Below are 21,456 nucleotides of genomic sequence, written 5' to 3' on the forward strand. Positions count from 1 at the left end.
ATGCAACTAATTTTTATTTTTTTATACGAACGTTTTCGTTAGAAATAAATATACGTAACTTACAAATTAACATACGGAATGAACTTCTATATTTGTATATTTTCATTACGTATATGAGGGGGTTCGCCCTCTCGTCAATACTTCGCTCTTTACACAAGAGCTTGAACTTTGTCCCAATTCTTTAAGAATGACCCCTGAATCGCAAAGGCCGTAGAGAGCAAAGGCCTTTGCGTAAAGAGCAAGGTATTGTGGAGGAGACGAACCCCCTTATATACCTAATGTTTTTGGTTCGTTCGTTTCAAGTTTTAATGCTGCTTGTTACTTCCAGTTGAATTTTTTTATTTATTTTCTCATTGTTTTTTTAATAATGTTAGAAATCCTGCGCCCCCTTCACGCAAATACTCTTCCCTTATGATAAGTTCCTCCGTGGAAACATCCTCCTATGTAACCCTCTCCCCCTCCCCCAACGCAGAAAAATCCCCCTAAAAACGTCTGTACACTTCATAATAACCATTACTGTATGTAAACAATGGTCAAAGTTTGTAACTTGTAGCCCCTTCCCCGGGGACTGTGGGGGATGAAGTTGTCTCCAAAGACATAGCTATTCTACTGAGCTGAACAGAATGGCTATCTCAAAATTTGATCCAGTGACTTTGGTAAAAAAAAATCTGCGTGGGAGGGGGCCTAGGTGCCCTACAATTTTTTTGGTCACTTAAAAAGGGCACTAGAACTTCTAATTTCCGTTAAAATGAGCCCTCTTGCAACATTCTAGGACCACTAGGTCGATACGATGACCCCTGTGAAAAAAAAAAAACAACAAAAAAAAATACAAACAAATAAACACGCATCTGTGATCTGTCTTCTGGAAAAAAAAAATACAAAATCCCACATTTTTGTAGATGGGAGCTTGAAACTTCTACAGTAGTGTTCTCTGATAAGCTGAATATGATGGTGTGATTTTCGTTAAGATTTTATGACTTTTAGAGGGTGTTTTCCCCTATTTTCTAAAATAAGGCAAATTTTCTCAGGCTCGTAGCTTTTGATGGGCAAGACTAAACTTGATGAAACTTATATATTTAAAATCAACATTACAATGCTATTCCTTAGATGTAACTATTGGTATCAAAATTCCGTCTTTTAGAGTTTCGGTTACTATTGAGCCGGGTTGCTCCTTACTACAGTTCGTTACCAGGAACTGTTTGATTATCCAACTTTGAGATCTGATTAAGGATGGGTGAAGTTGGGTCTGTTATACTATGTTTCCTAATAAGAAAAGAAGTCCAGGACCAAAGTGGGAAACGAAGCAGAAATTTAGAAAATTAGCGAAAAGTGATTAGTCTCCTGTCACGCCCTTTCTTAGCTGCCCTCCCCCAAGACATCAAATCAAAACTCTGAAAATAGCCATTATAAACAAAATAGTTGAAAGATGCACGCCTCCGGTGAATATATGACATCCCCCAGCCTTTTGGGTAAGGGCTTTAAATTATGCAAATTGTAAATTGTTTACAAGCAGGTTTTATTATTGAGAAAACGGGGAGTAGTTGATCCGGAGTGTAAGAAAACTACTACTACTACTGCTACAACTACTACTACTACTACTACTACTACTACTACTACTACTACTACTACTACTACTACTACTATTCCTACTGCTCCTGCTGCTACTACTACTACTCCTACTACTACTCCTGATACTACTACTACTACTCCTACTCCTGCTCCTACTACTATTACTACTACTACTCCTGCTCCTAATACTACTACTACTACTACTACTACTACTACTGCTACTACTACTACTGCTACTACTACTACTACTACTACTACTACTACTACTACTACTACTACTACTACTACTACTACTACTACTACTACTACTACTACTACTACTACTACTACTACTACTACTACTACTACTACTACTACTACTACTACTACTACTACTACTACTACTACTACTACTACTACTACTACTACTACTACTACTACTACTACTACTACTACTACTACTACTACTACTACTACTACTACTACTACTACTACTACTACTACTACTACTACTACTACTAATACTACTACCACTACTACTATTACTACTCCTCCTATTGCTACTACTCCTACTACTACTCTTACTACTACTACTACTACTGCTCCTACTTCTACTCCTACTGCTACTACGACTCCTACTCCTACAACTCCTACTACTACTACCACTACTACTACTACTACTACTACTACTACTACTACTACTACTACTACTACTACTACTACTACTACTACTACTACTACTACTACTACTACTACTACTGCTGCTACTCCTATTACTACAAGTGATAATAGTAAAAGTAAGCTTTTAAAATAATGAAACTTGCCTCTTGTAGCATTCTAATTTCCTCATCTCGTTCAGCATCGTAAGCATCTCGTTCCTTAAGATCAGCTTCAAGCTTCTCAAGGTCTTCTAACCTTTTTTTCATCTGGCTTCCTTCTTCAACTACTTTATCTAGTTCCAATACTTTTTGTGTTTTTTCTTGCAATTGTTGCTCCAAGCTACGGTTCCGGGCTGTTAGTTCCGCAAGTAGACGTGCATTATCATGACTTGATGCCTCAAAAAGGTTTAGCTTACCTGGAAAAAGATTACAAGTTAATGAGAGAGTTTATAAATAAAACAGTAAACACAATTCTGGTCCCAAGTAGCCGAGAGCTATCATGGATCGTGGCTCTTCAAAATATTTCGTAGCATCATGATGGACGGGATCATAGTTATAATAAAGAGCCAAAGCTTACCCTAATGAGTATACTAAATAATAATTTGATATAAGCAGTCACTGTGTAATATAACAAGGTCAGAAATTAACAAAGAGTACAACAGAGAAATAAAAAGATGGATTGGAAGTTAATACAAATGGGATTGACGTAAAGATGGACTACGTAATCTAACTAATATAAATACAAATATGGATGGAAACATTGATGGATTGGTGGATAAAATAAATTTTTAGGACGAGATTAGCAACCCTAATCGGCCAAGAGTCAAAGAAGCATCTTTCAACACGGATTAAGGGCAGAGAAATAAGTATTATGAAAAACACAAATGGATACATATTAGTTTCCAAGACAAAACATAGAGATGAGCACATAGCTCGATAATCGAAACCAAACCCCCCAAAAAAACAACAACGGCAAGCCATGTAAAATGAACAAATTTAAGTGTTTAATTTACATACCTGATTGTAGATTTCAAGAAACAAAACTACTTTTTTTCAATTTCACCTGGTGTTATGACAGGCAAGATCATAGGCAGCGCAATAGCCCCGCCTAAGCAAAGAATAATATGGCTTCAATGTATTATTTTTGTTTTGCTAGAAGTTGTCGTAGGGACTTCGGTAGGTTACAATGAGTGGGAAATTGAAAATTTTACTGCCCTTATTAAGAGAAAAAAAAAACTAGTTTTTTTAACTGAAAGTAAGGAGCGACATTAAAACTTAAAACGAACAGAAATTACTCCGTATATGAAAGGGGTTGTCCCCTCCGCAATCCCTCGCTCTTTACGCTAAAGCTTTTAATTGTTTTAAAAAGTAGAATCAAACAGTTCGTGGTAACGAACTGTAGTAAGGAGCGACCCGGCTCAATATTAACCAAAACTCTAAAAAATGGAATTTTGATATGAATAGCTACATCAAAAGAATCGCATTTTAATGCTGATTTTAAATATATAAGTTTCATCAAGTTTAGTCTTACCCATCAAAAGTTACGAGCCTGAGAAAATTTGCCTTATTTAATAAAATAGGGGAAAACACCCCCTAAAAGTCATAGAATCTTAACGCATACTAATCACACTATCAGATTCAGCGTATCAGAGAACCCTACTGTAGAAGTTTCAAGCTCCTATCTATAAAAATGTGGAATTTTGTATTTTTTGCCAGAAGACAAATCACGGGTGCGTGTTTATTCGTTTTTTTTTTGTTTTTTTTTTCTTTTTCCCAGGAGTCATAGTATCGACCAAGTGGTCCTAGAATGTCGCAAGAGGGCTCATTCAAACGGAAATGAAAAGTTCTAGTGCCCTTTTTAAGTGACCAAAAAAATTGGAGGGCATCTAGGCCCCCTCCCACGCTCATTTTTTTCCCAAAGTCAACGGATCAAAGCCATTTTGTTCAGCATAGTCGAAAACCATAATAACTATGTATTTGGGGATGATTTACTCCCCCACAATCCCTGGGGGATGGGCTGCGAGTTACAAACTTTGACCAGTGTTTACATATAGTAATGGTTATTTTGGAAGTGTACAGACGTTTTCAGGGGGATTTTATTTTGTTTGGGGGGTGGGGCTGAGAGGAGGGGGCTATGTTGGAGGATCTTTCCTTGGAGGAATCGGTCATGGGGGAGGAAAAACTCAAGGAAAAGGGCGCATGATTTTCTAGCATTACTATAAGAAAACAATGAAAAATAAACATGGAAACGTTTTTTCAAATGAAAGGAAGGAGTAGCATTGAAACTTAAAACGAACAGAGATTATTACGCATATGAGGGGTTCTAAGAATACTTTAGCATAAAGAGCGAGGTATTTAGGAGGAGATAAATACCTCGCTCTTTATGATAAAGTATTTCTAGTAATTTCAACTATTTATTCTACGGCCTTTCTGATTCAGGGGTCATTCTTAAAGAATTAGGACAAAACTTAAGATTAGTGTAAAGAGCGAGTTATTAACGAGGATACAAACCCCTTTGTATACATAATAAAAATATAAGATTATGAAAGTTTGTTACGTAAGTTGCTTATTTATAAGTTACGTATATTTTTTACTAATAAAAACGTTCGTTAAAAATTAAAAGTTCTAGTTGCCTTTTTAAGCAACCAAAAAATTGGAGGGCAACTAGGCCTCCTTCTCCACCCCTTATTTCTCAAAATCATCTGATCAAAACAAAGAGAAAGCCATTTAGCCAAAAAAAGAATTAATATACAAATTTCATTTTTATAATTTATGTGAGGAGAGCCAAAACGAAACATGCATTAATTCAAAAACGTTCAGAAATTAAATAAAAAAAAAACTAAATTTTTTAGCTGAAAGTAAGGAGTAACATTAAAACTTAAAACGAACAGAAATTACTCCGTATATAAAATGGGTTGTCCCCTCCGCAATCCCTCGCTCTTTACGCTAAAGTTTGACTCTTTGCCACAATTCTACTTTTTAAAACAATTAAAAGCTTTAGCGTAAAGAGCAAGGAATTGCGGAGGGGACAACCAATTTTATATACGGAGTAATTTCTGTTCGTTTTAAGTTTTAATGTCGCTCCTTACTTTCAGTTAAAAAAAACTAGTTTTTTTATTTAATTTCTGAACGTTTTTGAATTAATGCATGCTTGATTTTGGCTCTCCGCACATAAATTATTCAAATGAAATTTGTATATTAATTCTTTTTTTTTGGCTAAATGGCTTTCACTTAGTTTTAATCAGACGATTTTGAGAAATAAGGGGTGGGGAAGGAGGCCTAGTTGCCCTCCAATTTTTCGGTTACATAAAAAGGCAGCTACAACTTTTAATTTTTAACGAACGATTTTATTAGTAAAGAATATGCTTAACAAACTTTTATATTCTTATATTTTTATTATGTATACGATGGGGTTTGTACCCTCCTTAATACCTCGCTTTTTACACTAAATCGTAAGTTTTGTCCCAAATCTTTAAGAATGATCCCTGAATCAGAAAGGCCGTAGAATAAATAGTTGAAATTACTAAAAATACTTTAGCATAAAGAGCAAAGAATTTATCTCCTCCTAAATACCTCGCTCTTTATGCTTAAGTATTTTTAGAACCCCTCATATGCGTAATAATCTCTGTTCATTTTAAATTTCAATGCTATTCCTTATTTTCAATTAAAAAAACGTTTTCATGTTTATTTTTTCATTGTTTTTTTTATAGTAATGCTAGAAAATCCTGCGCCCTTTTCATTGAATTTTTCTTTCCCATGATATATTCCTCCAATGAAAGATCCTCCCACATAGCCCTCTCTCCTCAACCCCACTCCCAAACCAAAAAAATCCCCCTGAAGACGTCTGTATACTTCCCAATAACCATTACTATATGTAAACACTGGTCAAAGTTTGTAACATGCAGCCCCTCCCCCAGGGATTGTGGGGGAGTAAGTCATTCCCAAAGACATAGTTCATATGATTTTCGACTACACGGAACAAAATGGCTATCTCAAAATTTTGATCCGCTGTCTTTGGGAAAAAATGAGCGTGGGAGGGGGCCTAGGTGCCCTCCAATTTTTTTGGTCACTTAAAAAGGGCACTAGAACTTTTCATTTCCGTTAGAATGAGTCCTCTTGCGACATTCTAGGACCATTTGGTCGATACAATGACTCCTGGAAAAAAAAGAAAAAAACAAATAAACACGCACCCGTGATTTGTCTTCTGGCAAAAAATACGAAATTCCACTTTTTTGTAGATAGGAGCTTGAAATTTTGCTATAGGGTTCTCTGATACGCCAAATGCGATCGTGTGATTTTCGTTAAGATTCTAAGACTTTTAGGGGGTGTTCCCCCCTATTTTCCGAAATAAGGCAAATTTTCTCAGGCTCGTAACTTTTGATGACAAAGACTAAATTTGATGAAACGTACATATTTAGAATCAGCATGAAAATTCGATTCTTTTGATGCATCTTTTAGCATCCGTTTTTTAGAGTTTTGTTTACTATGGAGCTGGGTCGCTCCTTACTACAGTTCGTTACCACGAACTGTTTGAAAAAGTGATGAGTAGGCAACCAGTCTCCTCCCACGCCCTTTCTTAGCTGCTCTACCCCAAAACATCCAAACAAAATTCTGAAAATAGCCATTTAAAACAAAATAGTTGAAAGATGCATGCCTCCGGTGTTGATATGTGACCCCCAGGCTATTGGGTAAGCGCTTTAAATTATGCAAATTGTAAATTGTATACAAGTAAATTTTATGATCAAACAGTTCGTGGTAACGAACTGTAGTAAGGAGCGACCCGGCTCAATAGTAAACGAAACTCTAAAAAACGGAATTTTGATGCTAAAATATACATCAAAAGAATCAGATTTTCATGTTGATTTCAAATATATAAGTTTCATCAAATTTAGTCTTTGTCATCAAAAGTTACGAGCCTGAAGCAATTAGCCTTATTTTAGAAAATAGGGGAAAACACCCCCTAAAAGTCACAGAATCTTAACGAAAATCACACCATCGCATTCGGCGTATCAGAGAACCCTATAGAAAATTTCCAGCTCCTATCTACAAAAATGTGGAATTTCATATTTTTTGCCAGAAGACAAATCACGGGTGCGTGTTTATTTCTTTGTTTGTTTTTTTTCCCAGGGGTCATCGTATCGACCAAGTGGTCCTTGAATGTCGCGAGAGGACTCATTCTAACAGAAGTGAAAAGTTCTAGTGCCCTTTTTAAGTGACCAAAAAATTGCTCCCACGCTCATTTTTCTCCAAAGTCAACAGATCAAAATTTTGAGATAGCCATTTTGTTCCGCATAGTCAAAAACCATAATAACAATGTCTCTGGGAATGACTTACTTCCCCAGAGTCCCTGGGGGAGGGGCTGCAAGTTACAAACTTCGACCAGTGTTTACATATAATAATGGTTATTGGCAAGTGTACAGTCGTTTTCAGGGGATTTTTTTTGGTTTTGGGGGTGGTGTTGAGAGGAGAGGGCTACGTGGGAGGATCTTTCCTTGGAGAAATATGTCATGAGGGAACAGAAATTCAATGAAAAGGGCGCAGAATTTTCTAAAATTACTATAAAAAAAACAATAAAAAAATAAACATGGAAAAGTTTTTTCAATTGAAAGTAAAGAGTAGCATTGAAACTTAAAACGAACAGAGATTATTACGCATATGAGGGGTTCTAAAAATACTTTAGCATAAAGAGTGAGGTATTTAGGAGGAGATAAATACCTCGGTCCTTATGCTATAGTAGTTTTAGTAATTTCAACTATTTATTCTACGGCCTTTCTGATTCAGGGGTCATTCTTAAAGAATTGGGACAAAACTTACGATTTAGTGTAAAGAACGAGGTATTAACGAGGGTACAAACCCCCTCATATACATAATAAAAATTAAAGAATATAAAAGTTTGTTACGTAAGTTAATTCTTAAGTTACGTATATTTTTTACTAATAAAAAAATACGTTAAAAATTAAAATTTATAGTTGCCTTTTTATGTAACCGAAAAAAATTGCATGGCAACTAGGCCTCCTTACCCATCCCTTATTTCTCAAAATCGTCTGATTAAAACTAAGAGAAAGCCATTTAGCCAAAAAAGGAATTAATATGCAAATTTCATTTTAATGATTTATGTGCGGAGAGCCAAAATCAAACATGCATTAATTCAAAAACGTTCAGAAATTACATAAAAAAAATAGTTTTTTTAACTGAAAGTAAGGAGTGACATAACGAACAGAAATTACTCCGTATATGAAATGGGTTGTCCCCTCCGCAATCCCTCGCTCTTTACGCTAAAGTTTGACTCTCTGCCATAATTCTGCTTTTTAAAACAATTTAAGCTGTAGGGTAAAGAGCGAGGGATTGCGGAGGGGACAACCCGTTTCATATACGGAGTAATTTCTGTTCGTTTTAAGTTTTAATGTCGCTCCTTACTTTCAGTTAAAAAAAACTAGTTTTTTTTATGTAATTGAGAAAAGGGTGAAGAGTTGATCCTGGGGTCCGTACAAGCAAAGTGCATTAAGGTAAAACTTCCAGGAAATATTGAGGGGGCAGGTTAAACTAAATTAAAAGACACTATGTTCATGCAGATTATCACAAAGGCGTATCTACAATATCTCAAGAACCGTCAAAAGTATTAAGTCGAAGCTTCCAGGAAATGTTGAGGGGGGCATAAAACTTAATAAAAAGACGTTATGTGCAATGGTTGTTGAAAGGGCTTATTTGCAACAAGAAACAGCTATGGATATCAGGTTGAAACTTCCAGGGTATTTAATGGTTGATGTTGAAAGAAATAAACATGTACAATATGCATCCAAATTGTCAAAAGTGTGTATCTCCAATATTTTGGGAACTGCAAAGAGTATTAAGTTAAAATTTTCAGAGCATATTGAACTAACCTAAAAAAAAAACTATTAGCACCCAGGTTGCCAAATCTTCGTATGTGTAATAATTTAGGAACGGTTAGGGGTATTTCATTGAAATTTTCAGGAAATATTGAGGTGAATGTGAAATCTAATCAAAAGACACTAAATTCATCAAAGTTGCCAAAAAGACGTATCTCTAATATCTCTGGAACGGATTTTCAGGGTATTACGTTGAATCTTTTATGGTATATTCAGTGCGGTGTTGAACTAAGTCTAAAAACATTATGGGCATCCAGGTTGTCAAAAGTATGTATCAGAAATATCTCAGGAACAGATATGGGTGTTAAGTTGAAACTTTCTAAAGGCATTTTGAGGGGTTTTGAACTAAATCAAAAAACAATATATGCATCAATATTGTCAAAAGTTCATCTGTAATATCTCAGGAACGGCTAAGAGCATTTAGTCGAAATATTCAGGGAATATTGAGAGGAAAGTGAAAATAAATGAAAAGGGATTGTGCGTTCAGGTTGTCAAAAGACACATCTGCAATATCTTAAGAACCCCAAAGTGTATCAAATTAAACTTAATGAAATATTAAACTAAATCAAAAGACATTTATGCGAATCAAGACTGGCAAAAGAATGGATCTATAGTATCTCCGGACCTACTAAGGCTATTAAGTTAAAACATTCAGGGGGCGTCGAAATAAATCAAAAGACACTATATGCATTGGATGGTCAAAAAGATGTATTTGCAATAGTTAACGAAGGGTTAATGGAATTAATTTGAAATTTTCAGGGCACATTGAGAGAGATCGTGAACTAAATTGAAAAAAACTACGCACATCCATATTGACAAAAGAATGTATCCGCAATATTTCAGGAACGACAAGTCTAGTTTCAGGGCATGTTCAACTAAACCAAAAGACAATACCTGCATCCATGCCGTCAAATGAGCTTATTTGCAATATTTTAGGACCATCGAAGTGTATTCAGTTGAAATTTTCAGGGCATCTTGAACAAAATCAAAAGACACTTTATGCAATCGTGTTGTCAAAAAGATGTACTTGCAATATCTTGGGAACGGCGTTGAACTAAATCAATATACACTATGTGACCAACGTTTTCAAAAGGCGTATGTCCAATACCTTGGGAGTGCCTCAGCAACTAATTTGAATCAGCAAGGACGTGTTAATAGGGATGTGGAATTAAAATTAAAAAGGCACAATATACATCTAGGAGGCCAAAAGAATGTGTCAGCAATATCTAAGGAACAGATATGTATGTTAAGTTCAAACTTTCAAGGTATGCTGAGGTGGGCGGTAAATTAAATGAAAATATAATCTGTGCATCTACGTCGTCGAAAGGGTATATCTGTAATGTTGAGAAATTGTTAAGGTTATCAAGTTGGTGATATAGAAAGCCACTTTTCGAATCCTGGTTGTCAAAAGGGCATATCGACTAGGCTAAAGAATGACTAGTTGTTAGAAATTGAAATGTTTAGGAACTGTTGAGAAAACTCAACCAAACCAAATGTCACTATGTGCTCTCAGGTTGTCAACAGGAAGTACTTACAATACGTCAGGAATAAAAAAGGATTCGAAAATCTTAGGGCATTTGTTCGGAACTTTTAGGGCACGTTGAACAAAATCAAAATTCACTGTGTAGGCCTACGTCCATTTTGTCAAAATGGCTTATCTTTAATATCTCTGGCACGGCTAAGGATATAAATCAAGATTTTACGAGACCTAGCTAAGACTATTGGAGTATTCGACAAGGGGATTATTTATATTTATATCCAGGGGACTTTAGGAGAACAAAGAGAGCTTAGCAAAGACAAAGACTATTTGAAGTAAATGACATGAAATATATATATATATATATATATATATATATATATATATATATATATATATATATATATATATATATATATATATATATATATATATATATATATATATATATATATATATATATATATATATATATATATATATATATATATATATATATATATAAATATATATATATATATATATAAATATATATATATATATATATATATATATATATATATATATATATATATATATATATATATTCAATTGCATGAAATTTAAGGCAATGATGCCCCCTCAATTCAATTTTAAAACGATGGGGATATCAATCGAAAAAAAATATTGTTGCATTGATTTTTTACTCCTGTTTTTGTTTTTTAAATAACAAATCAGAAAAATATAACTGTGCTATATTTTCCTTTAACCGCTTGTTTGTTTAAACAAATATATGTAAGCTGATTTCTGATTTGTTATTTAAAAGACAAAAACAGGAGTAAAAAATCAATGCAACAATATTTTTTTTCGATTGATATCCCCATCGTTTTAAAATTGAATTGAGGGGGCATCATTGCCTTAAATTTCATGCAATTGATATATATATATATATATATATATATATATATATATATATATATATATATATATATATATATATATATATATATATATATATATATATATATATATATATATATATATATATATATATATATATATATATATATATATATATATATATATATATATATATATATATATATATATATATATATATATATATATATATATATATATATATATATATATATATATATATATATATATATATATATATTCAATTGCATGAAATTTAAGGCAATGATGCCCCCTCAATTCAATTTTAAAACGATGGGGATATCAATCGAAAAAAAAATATTGTTGCATTGATTTTTTACTCCTGTTTTTGTTTTTTAAATAACAAATCAGAAATCAGCTTACATATATTTGTTTAAACAAACAAGCGGTTAAAAGAAAATATAGCACAGTTATATTTTTATAATAAATTGTTGGTCGACAATGGTCTATATTCAAAGTTGAAACGGGATGGGAATTAGGATGGATTCATCCCTATAGAAGTACAGATACATATTTTCAATTTATTTATTTTAATGATATTCTCTCTAGCCCTTCCTAACCCTTAGTGTACTTCCTGGCTGAAGTTTGCAATGAAAAATCAGTTAAAACTTAAAAAAAAAGCTACCAGAAAAAGGAATCGGATTAATATTCATGAGCCTTCTATGGGCTAAAGCATCGCTTTCGCCTTACAGAAGACTTTGTGTTTTATCGTTATCATTTTGTAACGTTAATAAAGAAAATTTTCTGTGTTTTTCAGGAATGAATATAATTATATTCTCAATAGTAAGTTGCATTTCACTCGATCTTTCCAATAGACTTGGCTATTATGGTGATTATCTTCCCTTTTTCTTCATGTTTAGAATAAACATTAAACATAAACAAAAACAGAAACAATAATCAGAAACAAAAACAATAAACAGAGGGCTCGACACAAAAATTGTTTTCCTCAAAGCTCAAATGACACTTTGGCCTTAAGTACCGAATTCTAAGCATAATAAACGCAGTGGTCGTTAGTTGTGGTTACTTAAGTAAAAGTAGAAGTTAGTGTGATTTCTCGAGTTGCAAAATATATGCTAAATATTTTATACTGAGCTAGTACTTTGTTACTTTTAATAAAATGGAATCTGAACTTTAGCCCTGTGGTGAATGTTTTAATGCAAATTCTTACTATTATCAATTGCTGTAAATACTTACTCAGAATCAAAAATAAATAAAACACTGTTAAGATTGCAAGATCCAGCTGTAAAGACAATTAATTAGAGAAAAATTTGTTTGAAAAAGAAGTTTTTCAAAGAAAAGTGGACGAGCCCCCGCAGTCAACACAATAATTCAAATTAATTGCAATAACGCAATAGTCCCGCAATAATTCAAACTTTAGACAACCATAAATTACTATCAATGAGCAAACGAAACCCAGACGAACAGAAATTAAAGTGAAAAACATTATCAAATATAAAGATAACGTACAATGAAATGCATGTTTAAGACACCTTCATCATTATTCACTTAAAGACATCTTCATCATTATTCCCTTAAAGTTTCAACTTAGTGCTCGTGATCGTTCCTGAGATATTGTAACTACACCATTGTAACTTCGACAAACTGGAAGTGCATAATCAATTTTGATTCAGTTTAACATCCCTGTCAATATTCCTTGAAAATTTCAACTTGATACTCTCAGCCACTCTTTAGATGTTGCACGAGGCCCTCTTTGCTATTTTAAACATGTGATTAAACTGTTGTCAATTGTAGTATTTACAGCCCTTGCCACGGACTATTCGGGGGTAATAATAGCTGTAAGGACTTTCTTTGGAGTTTTTAACATATTTAAGAAAAATGGCTATCTCATGATCTTGATCAGACATTTTTGAACGTTAGGGGGGTGATTAGCGAAATAGGCAAGAGAGGGGGAGGGTTGTCCTTCAACCACGCTTTGATCTTAAAAAGGGTACTAGAAATTTCAATTTCCATTCGAATGAGCCACATTCAAATTTTCTACAACGACTCCTTTTATATTAAGTGGCTATGGTGAAAAAATTAGAAATAAATCAAACAGTTCAAAACTTTTAGAGAACGTCAAGGGGGAGAAATTAAACGAAAAAGCTATGTGCACGCAGGCTTTCAAAATGGCGTATAAATATTATTATAGGTAGTGCAACGGTGTCATAGATAGCAATATCGTAGAAACTTTTAAAGGAGCTCATTCGATTGGAAATTAACAGTTCTAGTACCCCTTTTTTAGAGTCCAATTTACCAATAATATTTCCATAAATTTACCAATTATGCTTTAAAACTAAATGTTTTAAACAGATACGCTTTCAACTCACATGAAATTAGTTCTCTAGAGAGGCAGTGCATGATGGGTCACCTTAATTCTTGACAGGCTATATTTGGTCATAGTTAGTAAATATTTTTTTGTTCCTGCTGCCACCGTAAGACATGTATCATCAGCAAAAAAATTAAAGCTTGCTTAGGGTTCTGTTGTCTTTGCACCAACAACTTCAGTATAGAGCTCATCAAACTTTAAAAAAAAATAATTTATATATAATGCAAATAATAGCGATCCCAAAGGGCAACGCTGTGCGACACAACATCCCACTTTTCAATCAACGGATGGAACTAAATTTTGCTTTAAATCTAATTCAAAAGGCACAGTGTGTATGCTGGTTCCCAACAAGGAATCTCATATATGTCCTAAGTGAGACTGAGGGTATTAAGTTGAAACTTAGAGGGTATTAAGTGAATCAAAAGAGTGTAAGTGTATCTAGGTTGTCTAAGAACAAAAATACAATTTTTTGGGAACAGTATTAAGATTTACTTTTCAGTTCAACTTAAGGAGATATATAACTAGATTAGATAGTACTATTTTTGTCCATATTTTAAAAAGGGTGCATATTATTAAAAATTGTTGAAAAATTGTCTCCACTATACAAATAGTAGGCAAAATTATAGATTTTTATAGAAAAAACAAAAATATTTAAAATATTATTTTCTTTTTCCATGAAAAAGACGATGCTAATAAAAACGAACAAAATTAATTAAAAAAAATCTACAAGGTAAGACAGTCTAAGAAAATTAAATAGCTCCACTAGACCAAAAATGAGCAGAAATATAGTCAAATAGTCTTCCAGGCGTAAAACTACCACAAATCACCGTCAATAGATAAATGACATCCAAAACGAACAGACATTACAATGAATAACCGAATCAAACTCAAAACCAGCAGAAACTAACATGAGTTGGGCTGACACCTCCCATGCCTTCTGAAGACCAGAAAATAATTCGCAATATATTGAAAAAAATGAATGTGGATTATTATTAAATTATTACCTAAAAATGTAAAAACGACCTCATATCTTCCAAACAATTAGGAAATCTTTAAGTGTGTTGCGATGAATCAGTCAGTGAATATTACTATACACCATCGACCCGTCACGTAATGAGTTGATTTCACTTAACGAAACATGAAATTTCAGTTGACCTCCCACTATATTTGAAATTATCTCCATTATATTTTAAAAAGGGGCAAAACTCCTCAGAAGATAGGATTTTTTAATGAATGATGGACTTGAACTGGAGAATCAAATTTTTGTTTGTTTAACGACACCAAGTATGATAGACAAAAAAATGGTTTATCAGTAACCACTTCTTTCGGTTTTCATCAATTTGTTTTTCAGCAAGAAATATTTTAACTGCCTTGCAAATATTAATACCCTTACTTCTTGTTAGTAATGATATTAACGCAATTATCAAGCAAAACTTCCAAACAAGCACATTTAGATATATCAGTACTTTTGTCGTGACATAGCCAAGTAAAAGGGGAGCAGTTGACCCCACATTTTGCTGTTCATTTTCTTGTTTGCTAATTTCTGTATTTTGTCGTTTATGGCATTTCGCCAATTGACCCTATCTTTATTCGAAAACCATCTTAAGCTAAAGGAGCACATGCTAACCAAGGTGTTTTCAAAAGTTCGCCCTCGATAACAGTTTTACCATAATGGAACAATGATAATTGCATCTCAACAATATTGTAGGACTTTTTCGGCATTCCTTACTAGCATGATTAATCATAGAATTTTACTATCTATTCCTTTTTTTATGCCCATTTAATCGATTCTCTCTCTCCAGATTTACGTTTTTTTGCAAAGAAACCTACATTGTATTTGTTTCATAATGTCGTTGTTTCATAATAACGACAATCTTTATACAACTGCTCCCAAACATAAAACACGCAATTCCTTATCGAATTGATTATTCATGCCAAGTTTCTCGATTTGCAGAGATTAAAAGTCCCTTTGACACTTATTTCCAACCAGCAAGCCAAAGGATGCAGTTTAAAACGTGGAAAACCAATAAAAAATTTAAGAAACGTAATTGAATTTGACGACGTACAAATGGCAACTAAACAAACCAGTAGAACCATGATAAATGAAGAGTTGGCGTCACACATTCAACAGCGTTAGGGGAAATCCTGCTCACAATTTGAGATTTTAAATCATTATTTTTTTTTTAGTATTCTTAAGTTGGATTTCACATTTCTGTCACAAGCTTTTAAAAATGGTAAAACTATGATATAAACAAACGGTATAAATTTGGAAAGCAGTTTCCTTTTTTTTATTTTATGTTTCTTGAAAGCCATTTTCAGCTTTGAAAACTTCACAGAAGTTTTATCTTTTGTTCAAAACTGGAGATTCTCTTCAGCTATGATTAAATTAAAAAGGTAGCCTAGAGATTGCTTAGAGTAAAACACAGGAAATTCCAGTGTTGAGCTAGGGGTGCCCAAATGTGGGGAAAAGGGTGCTTGTCAAAATCTTGGGAGGGGAGCTATTTTGCCATTTTTCGATTTTTATCGATGAAAATACCAAAAAGTTATTTGTCCATGAAAAAACGAGGAAATGGCATTTAACAAATTTTGAGGGAGGGAAGGAATCTATGGGGACGGTAATCATCTTCCTTCTCTAATCTCCCTCCCTATTTGGTACCTCCATGTTCAGCTAGTCAAAATGAAAGCTATGACTAGAAGCAAGAAAAATCGAAAGTCAAAAAGTACAAACAAAAGTTTTTGTATTGTGTACCATGCTGAATGCAGAGATACGCTTTCGACCCACATAAAATTAGTTCTCTACAAAGGCAGTGCATGATGGGTCAGCCTAATCTTTGACAGGCTATATTTTGTCATAGTTAGTAATTAAATTTCTGTTCTTGCTGCAACCGTAAGACATGTTTCATCAGCAACAAAATTAAAGATTGCTTAGAGTCCTGTTGTTTTTGCACCAACAACTTCATTATAAAGCTCACCAAATGCTAAAAAAAAGTAATTTATATATATAATGCAAACAATAGCGATCCCAAAGGGCAACCCTGTGGGACACAACATCCCACTTTGCAATCCATGGATGGGACGTCCATTTACAAAAAAAGACTCGATTGTTAAGATAAGAAGCACAAAGTCAGAGCAAATTCCCTTGAATACTACAGTTTTTTTCTAAAAAATCATATGGTCACACATTATACACTTTCAATATGTAAGGAAACACTGATGCAACTTCAAAATTCATTATCGAGGTTATCACTCACTTTTATAGCCAGAAACGGTACAGCATCCGTTATAGATACCGTATGGTACGGTATAAAACAACCTCTTCGAAAACAAAACTGATTAATAAAAAAATCTAGTCTTATTTAAAAACTTCTCATTCTCACATATAATCATTTCTCACCGCTCTTTAAAAATTGGTGGTAAGAAATCAGTCAATAATTGTTAAAAAAAATTTGTCTCACTTTTTTATCTAATTTTCACTCCTTTGATTACACTTGGGAATAGCCCTTCTTTAAGGCAACCGTTAACCAGATCAATAAACTTTCTACGTTAAAGGGCAAAATAGGATTTACTATCCTTTAAGATAAATAATCAGGTCCTGTAACACTGCTCTTCATTATCTGAAAGTTTGAACTAAATACTCCTAGCAGTTTCTAAGATATAGCATATGCATCCTTTTGAGCACCCGGATGCACATAAAGTCTATTAGTTTGGTTCAGCATCCTCGCGTTCCTTAAAATTTTAATTAGATAACCCGATGGTATATTGCAGATAAGCAATTTTGACAACCTGAATGCATTAAAACTCTATTGATTTAGTTCAATACAAACAGTTGTATTAACAGCAGCAGTAGTAGTGTTAGAAGTAAAAGTATTTGTAGTAGTAGCATTAGAAGTAGTAGTAGCAGTCACCGTTGCAGATGCAATTGGATTAAAAGTCGAAGTTGCTGCTACATTCACAAGTGGTTGCAGCTGCATGTAGTCGCAGTCACAAGTAGATACTGTCGAAAGTAATTGCAGTCGTGGTCCCAAGTAGTGGTAATTGCAGTGGTACATTGTTACAGCCACAAGTAGTCACAGCCACAAGTAGTCAGTCACAAGTAGTCACAGTCACGGTAGTTCTAGTTGTAAGTAGTTGCAGTCATAAGTAGTCGTAGTCACAATCATTCACAGTTGCAAGAAGTCACAGTCGCAGTGAGCCATAGTTGCAAGTAATTTCTATAGAAAGTAACCGCAGTCACAAGTAGTCACAGTTATAGTCACAAATAATCGTAGTCGAAGTCGCAAGTAGTTGCAGTCACAAGTAGTCGCCGTCACAAGAAGTCACAATAGCAAGTATTTACAGTCGCAAACCAAGTAGACAGAGTTGTAGTTATAAGTAATCGCAGTAGCAAATGGTCACAGTCCTAATTAGTTGCGGTTATGAGTAGTAACAGTTGCAAATCATAGCAGCTGCAAGTAGTCGTAGTCGCGTTAGCAAGCAGTCACAGTCCCAACCAGTTGCAATTGCAAAGTAGTCACAATCGTAGTTACAAGTAGTCACAACAAGTTGCAGTTGCAAGTAACTACAGTCTCAGCTGCAAGTAGTTGCAGTTGCAGTCACAAATGACCACTGTTGCAGTCGTAGTAGCACTAGTAGCAGTAATTCTGAGACAAGTTAATATCCAAAGCCGTTCCTAAGTTCTTCCAGATGTGTTATTTTGATAACGTGGCTGCGCATGGTGTCAACACTGTGCGCATAGTTCAACACTCTCCTCAACATTCCCTGAAGTTTCACCTTAATGGGTGAAGGGTGAAGTTTCACCCTACACCAAGGATTAAACATTCCCCCACAATAAATCCTATGTGTAATAAACGGGCAAAGTTCCTAATTTACAGCCCTTGCTCTGGGTGCTGTGAGGAGTGGTCATCACATCCCTGGAGGCATAGTTATTTGACCTTCTTACTATTATCAATAAAACACCATTTCAAAATTTTGTTTAACGTTAATCAGTTTCATTTGCAGAGTGACATTTTCAAAGGGCGATGGGAGAGGGGCTGATTTCTCTGTGATTGGTTTTTAACATCCTCCTTAACATGCTCTGAAAGTTTCAATCTAATACCTTCAACCGTTCCTGAGATATTTCTGATACGCCTTTTTGGCAACCTGTATGCACTTAGTATGTTTTAATATTATTCGACTTTGCCCTCATTCCCTGAAATTCTCGCCCTAATACCCCATTTCACTATAGGCGACTCTAGAGTGTTGCCTCTGAAAACTTTTTACAAATTATTTAGATTATAGTTTTATTTTAGTTTGGATTGTAATCTTAGCTGAAATTATTATTTGAATAAACATCTCTAATTGTCGTTAAGAAAAGTTATACACGTCGTCTTTTGAAGAGGGTTAGCTAGGAAAACTATAGCTAGAAGAGTAACTAAAATAGGCAGTGACTGTGTAAGAATTTCTTGTTATTAAATGTATGGTTTATTTACCATGGATTGAATCTCTTCTTGGTATAGCCTAGGAGATGTTTTTGTTTGTATGAATTAATTCATGTTAAATAATAAATACCAGTTGTAAACGAAATTGTAAATGAGGCACGAAGGGGTTTTGGAAAGAGTTAGTTGGTGTTGGGAGCTTAGCTTAGATGTGAGTACAGTAAATTGTTCCTTCTCAATCTCATAATGTAAACTTACTGGTTTCTACAGCGTGACATGAGTCTTGCTGTAATAATTTAAATACTCAGGAACATTTTGTTTGCTCACATATTAGTTAGTAGTTAGTTTATTTTAATATCTTAAAATTCTTATTAGTAAGAAGATTATGTAATGATTTTACTTACATTACAAGTTATAATTTTTTTATTTTCTTTTTAAAGCGATACTATTAAAACCAAAAACCAAACTTCATTTAAAAATAAAACCTGTGCTTTTTTTAACTCTTGTGTTGTGTTTACTTTATCTCAAGTATTAACTACGGGTTATTTCTAGCAGTTATTCTTATATTTATTTATCTTCCTTAATAAATTTATTAACCGGCAGAGTTAGATGTCTCCACGCTATTCTAACTCTTGTTAATTCTCCAGACTCTGTTTAAACCGGTTACAACTAATACTGCTGATCTTTTTAGTGGGTTTAGGTATTTTCGAAGACCACATGGCCTTTACATGACGTACAAATAACACTTAAAGAGGGAAAAATCCTTTTCTTTGACAGTAAAACAACTGAAAAATCTCTGGGCATTTCTGTATGTTTTTTAGCAGGTTTGGTAGCCCAAACACAGACCTTTACTTCTGCTCAGTTTAAGTTTAATATTACTCTTTACTTTTCCATGACAGAATTTTTAAACATCTTTTACAGTAAAAAATCATAAAAAGAAGCCATAAAGCTATAATGCTGCCCTGGAATACAGTTATACATTTTGTAATTTAAGAATGGTTGCTGAACTCTTTACCATTGGTGTATTAGCTGAACCCTACTTGAAGTTGCTTTAACTTAACTCGAACCTTTGCACAAATCCAACAAATATTTTTAGAAGGTTTTCTGGCCAAACTACTGTCCATGGTGGTTATTCGATAATATATTTCATTCAATAATTTCACTGCAAGGAATCGATAGAACGTTATCTATAGCTATAGACACTCTAAATCACAACAGTCATCATACATTAGAAGTCAACCGGGGAATATCGAACCGTGACAAAACGATTACGCTACTGTGGCAAAGTTTAGAAGCACCTAATAAATAAAACTGTCACATAGAACAAGACAAATTAATGCATAAAATAATCATTTTGTCGCAAAAGGGTAGAAAAGTCCCCTAAAATAAAGATTTGATCTCAGTTTAAATTAAGACGGTGGGCACACTACATTAGAAAGCCCTATTTTGAACTTGTAATCATACTTCCTTGAGTAAAAATAGTTTCAAATGTTTCTTAATCCATTAAGACAATGGGTTTGTCTATTCACCCAGCCCAATGGAATGGTAGATCCAAGCCAGTGGTAGCATAAAGATGAGAAATTCATTCAAATAAAGTCATCTGGTTATGTAAAATCAGACCAATAAAAACAGTTTTTTTGCCCAACCATGGGCTTTGATGCCTATTTAATTAGAGTATCTTATGCAGAAGCTCCAACCTAGCAAATAAGTTTGGTTGTTTAGGGGGGGATTACATGGAGCTTTGATGCAAATGGATTAGAGTGTCATATACAGAAGCTCTAACCTAGCAAAAAAGTTTGGTTTTTTAAGAAGGGGGGGGCTTACATGGAGCTTTGATGCAGACTGGATTAGAGTGTCTTATACAGAAGCTCTAGCCTAGCAAAAAGATTTTTTCGGCATTACACAGAGCTTTGATGCTGATGGATCAGAGTATTTATACAGAAGCTCTAGCCTAGCAAATAAGTTTACTTTTTTAAGAAGGGGGGGGGGGCTTACATGGAGCTTTGATGCAGACTGGTTTAGAGTGTCTTATACAGAAGCTCTAGCCTAGCAAAAAGATTTTTTTGGCATTACACAGAGCTTTGATGCTGATTGGATCAGAGTATTTATACAGAAGCTCTAGCCTAGCAAATAAGTTTGGTTTCTTAAGAAGGGGGGGGGGGGGCTTACATGCAGCTTTGATGCAGACTGGATTAGAGTGTCTGAT

The 21,456-nt window shown here is 34.0% G+C and overlaps 1 protein-coding gene across 6 annotated transcripts in view; it reads right to left on the bottom strand.

Annotated features, from left to right (window-relative positions):
- The window catches only part of LOC136025346 (kinectin-like), a 159,654-nt gene that overhangs the window by 84,960 nt on the left and 53,238 nt on the right, over nucleotides 1-21,456 (bottom strand). For all 6 annotated transcript variants that reach the window (XR_010617076.1, XM_065701273.1, XM_065701272.1 and 3 more), the window contains exon 3: nucleotides 2,373-2,623. Coding sequence is in view for 5 of the 6 variants with exons in the window: in XM_065701273.1 (XP_065557345.1) it covers nucleotides 2,373-2,623 (251 nt within the window). In the remaining variant the exon portion in view is untranslated. The remainder of the gene's footprint in view (nucleotides 1-2,372; nucleotides 2,624-21,456) is intronic.

The sequence above is a fragment of the Artemia franciscana genome, chromosome 3 (genome assembly GCF_032884065.1).
Source record: "Artemia franciscana chromosome 3, ASM3288406v1, whole genome shotgun sequence".
In the NCBI taxonomy this organism is placed as follows: Eukaryota; Metazoa; Arthropoda; class Branchiopoda; order Anostraca; family Artemiidae; genus Artemia; species Artemia franciscana.